Source organism: Octodon degus, unplaced genomic scaffold (assembly GCF_000260255.1).
Source record: "Octodon degus isolate 3935 unplaced genomic scaffold, OctDeg1.0 scaffold00146, whole genome shotgun sequence".
Lineage (NCBI taxonomy): Eukaryota > Metazoa > Chordata > Mammalia > Rodentia > Octodontidae > Octodon > Octodon degus.
This window is the reverse complement of record NW_004524722.1, coordinates 4,909,728-4,913,797: the sequence shown is the minus strand read 5'-3', so window position 1 is coordinate 4,913,797 and position 4,070 is coordinate 4,909,728. Positions and strand designations below refer to the sequence as shown.

General features: G+C 37.6%; 1 protein-coding gene across 1 annotated transcript; it reads left to right on the top strand.

The window, feature by feature from the left end:
- The first annotated feature begins 468 nt into the window (after window positions 1-468).
- LOC101571682 (olfactory receptor 52E4-like) lies at window positions 469-1,416 on the top strand. The gene has a single exon (XM_004641990.2). It carries the CDS (start codon window positions 469-471, stop codon window positions 1,414-1,416), a length of 948 nt encoding a protein of 315 aa, XP_004642047.2.
- The last annotated feature ends 2,654 nt before the right edge of the window (window positions 1,417-4,070 follow it).

Sequence of the window (4,070 nt, the reverse complement as noted above, 5' to 3'; positions counted from 1 at the left end):
TATTAATTAGGCATGAAAAGAGAACAGTAAAACCTAGACAGGCAGTACTATGAGAGATATACTGTATTATGATTACATATCATCTGGATCATAAATTCCCTAAATTGTTCTAATATTTTATAATTGAATAACATTTGAGAGATTTTTCCTTAAAAGTCTGCTCAACTCAATACCTAAGGTAGTTGAGTCTAGTTACTGGAGAGGTTTTCATTAGATAATTTATACTAACAAATAAGTTAGCTATTACCACTACAAACCATGGTTTCTAACTCTCCAATATTCTATCAATATTAACTTATCAATACTTTGAGAATCTCTGTTAAAGTTCACTAATTTCCTTCTTTTAGTAAGTTGGGGGTTTAACTTAGATGATATTATATAATACCAATATCCTGTCACCATGTATTCCATTGTGTCTCCCCAGAAATCCTGAAGACAATCAAGTACCTTTCAAGACTTCTCAGCAGGATGATGTCCTCTGTGAATGACACAGCCTCAGCCTCATACCCTTCAGCCTTCCTTCTGCTGGGAGTCCCAGGTCTAGAAGTTTTCCATATCTGGATCGCCTTCCCTTTCTTTGTTGTTTATCTGGTAGCTCTTGTGGGGAATCTCACGATCTTATGTGTGATCAAGACTGAGCAGAGCCTTCATCAGCCCATGTACTACTTTCTTGCTCTTCTGTCCTTTATCGATCTGGGCCTCTCCACTTCCACCATCCCCAAGATGCTGGGCATCTTCTGGTTCAACCTGAGGGAGATCAGCTTTGAGGGCTGCCTCATCCAAATGTTCTTTATCCACACCTACACTGGAATGGAATCAGTTGTGCTCCTGGCCATGGCAATTGACCGCTCTGTGGCCATCTGTTACCCACTCAGATATACCAGTATTCTTACCAATAAGGTGGTGGCCAGCATGGCCTCCTTTGTAGTGGCCAGACCAGTCCTCCTTGTGGTTCCCTTCTGTCCTCTTTTGAAACGACTGCCCTTCTGTGGACACCACATCATCCCTCACACCTACTGTGAACATATGGGCATCGCTCGTCTGGCCTGTGCCAGCATACGGGTCAACATTATCTATGGCCTATTCACCATCGCAGCACTCATCTTGGACTTAATCCTTATTGTGCTCTCTTATGTTCAGATCCTCCAAGCTGTTTTCCGCCTTCCTTCCAGGGACGCCAGGAGCAAAGCACTTAGTACATGTGTTTCACATGTCTGTGTCATCTTAGCATTTTACACCCCAGCGTTTTTCTCCTTCATGACTCACCGTTTTGGTAGAAATGTTCCCCGTTACATTCACATCCTTCTGGCCAATTTGTATGTGGTTGTTCCTCCGTGTTTAAATCCAGTTATTTATGGGGTAAGGACCAAACAAATTCGGGAAAGAGTTGTGAAAATATTTGTGAAGAAGGATTAACTCAAAATTTTTTTTAAAATACTATAATTATTTCAGGCTCTTCATCAACTCATACACTCTCTTTTGGCCCAAAATCATCTATTCAGTGACCACACACACCTCCTTCAGAATAGATAAAGAAAATGTATTTTTACACAATGGAGTATTATTCAGCAGTAAAACAGGATGGATGCAACTAGAGAACATATTCCTGAATGAAATAAATCATACTCTCCTGTGCAAACATTGTATTGTCTCCTTAATGTGAAAATCTGAAAGAGAAAAATGGAATCTAAAGGGTAAAATAGATATTCGGAAAAAGATTGAACTTATTCAAAAAGAAAGTTACTAAGTTGAGGAGAAGGACGAGACAGGGACTGAAGAAGAGATTTATCTATGTATGGAAGCAGGATGATTTGGACAACTCTACTGGTCTACTGAAAGAAGCAGCTAATGCTTAAATTTCTTTCATCTTTTTTTCAATTATTTGTACTTTTTCTTTTCTTAATTTCTCATGCATTTCTTTCTTTATTCTTGCAATTTTATATGCATATATTTGGTAATGTGAATAACTGGTTGGAAGACAACACTACGTATTACAATAAATACTGAGGAATTCATTTTACTTTTTTAAGAGAAATTATGAGTGCCTTGTGAGTTTTTCTGTTTTAATTCCAATTTGTATTCTCTTAAAAAAAGTAAAAAAGTTACTTAAAACCAGGCATAGTGGTACATTCTTATAATCTCAGAACTCAGGAGAATGAGGTAGGAGGATCATTGCTAGTTTGAGACCAGCCTGAGGTGGTCAATTTGTAAATTGAGCTCAAGGCAGCCTGAGCTGCACAGTGAGACTTGAAATGAAAATTCCTTCAGATATTGTTAAGTTGTGTATTCATAGCTAGTTGTTCTCTTATGTGATTTCTTTCTTTCTTTCTTTCTTTCTTTCTTTCTTTCTTTCTTTCCTTTCCAGAACCGGGGATTGAACTCAGGCCCTTGCGCTTGCCAGGGAAGCCCTTATTCCCCTGAGCCAGAGCCATCTCCCCGGCCCATGATTTCTATTTTGACCATGATGCCATTTTAAGATTTTTCTGCGGCAGCCATACAGCTCAGCAGATTAAAGTGGCTGCTTAGGCAGACACAGGGGCCAGGGATTCATTCCTTGGCCTGCCATGCTGGCCCCACACCTGGGGTGCACTGAGACAATGATTGAGATGACATGGTGGTATGCGCCTGTAATCCCAGTGCTTGGGAGGCTGAAAAACAGGAAGGATCACTATGAGTCCAATCTGTGCAGTGAAACCCTGTAGACACTGTACTAAATACTTGAGGATCTATTTATTTATTTATTTATTTATTTCTTCATTCATTCATTTGACACAAGGTCTCACTATGAAGCTCCTGTCTCAGCTTCTCCAGTGATGGGATTACAAGCATGCACCACCCCACTCGGTTTTGGGCCTGCAATAGCACACCTGATGTTCTGCGGATGGCAAAGCATAAGGTACCAGGGAATCAAACTTGGGTCCTAGTATTTTCCAGGCAGCAGTTAGACTGTGAGCTATATCCCCAGCCCAACAATGATGTCTTTACAACAGTACTAAGAAATATTTGTAGGTTGCATAAATAGGAACAATTTGGTTAATTCTGGTTTTCAGCTACCTATTTTCCAATATTTTATTATATGAAAATCAATACTCGCCTTAAGATTTGTAAGTACACGTGTTATTTTTCCTCATTTCTGTCATTTTAACTTTCAGTCTAATTCCTTGATGCCAGCTGTACACTGGCACTAAAACCAGAGGCAGGTATTTCAGGAAAAGGAAATTATGTATTCCATTTCATTATAAATTTTCCAGAAAATAACTGAGGGGACTTATGAAAATTGAATGCAATAAATAGCTAACATGATAACAAGACGTGATTAGGTCATGCATACATAGATAATTAAGGCATCTTCACATCAATCACATATTTTCTTATGCTATCAAATAGAAGTTCCCATCTGTTAAAATCCTGTATCAAATCTGCCAAAATGTGCAGAAAATGAATGGAATTAGTTTAGCCAAATTAGAGACATATTCTTCACAATTGCTGTACTTCCAATTTTCTAACAATCACTAAATTTGATTTCAGAATACACTGTCACATTTAGGAATATTTTATTGTCTTTTTTTCTCTTTATCTTTCGTTACCAAATTCTCACAGTGTTGCCTTGAGATTGGGTTTCAAATAAAGCACTTCATTCACATCCTTGTTTCCAAATTGAAGATTATTACGTTTGAAATGAATCAGAAACTTCCAATAGTCCCAAAACATCTGATAGAGTGTTATTTATCAGGGTGGTATTTATAATTAAGTGAAGAATGGTATATCATAATAAAAGTTCAAATGTTATCAAATTCTTTTGACATAACTTCCCTGATAAAGTGATATCTTCTAAAATACAGTGTTTAGAAGTATCATTGTTTTGTGCAGCATTCTTATAATTTCTAGTTCTTCCCGTGTCACAAAATGGAAACTGAACTACTCATTGGTAACTAGTAACAGGAATATGCTGCTCTTCTCTTACTTGTATCACTTGTATCTTAATATTTAAATTTTTATCAGCATTTGATTTGAATACATAACAATGCTGCTCATTTTGAGGCATTAATGGACTTACACATGGCATTGTA

What these genes read in the sequence shown, in the direction of transcription:
- LOC101571682 (XM_004641990.2), top strand. Translation starts at nt 469, where the DNA reads ATGATGTCCTCTGTGAATGACACAGCCTCAGCCTCATACCCTTCAGCC.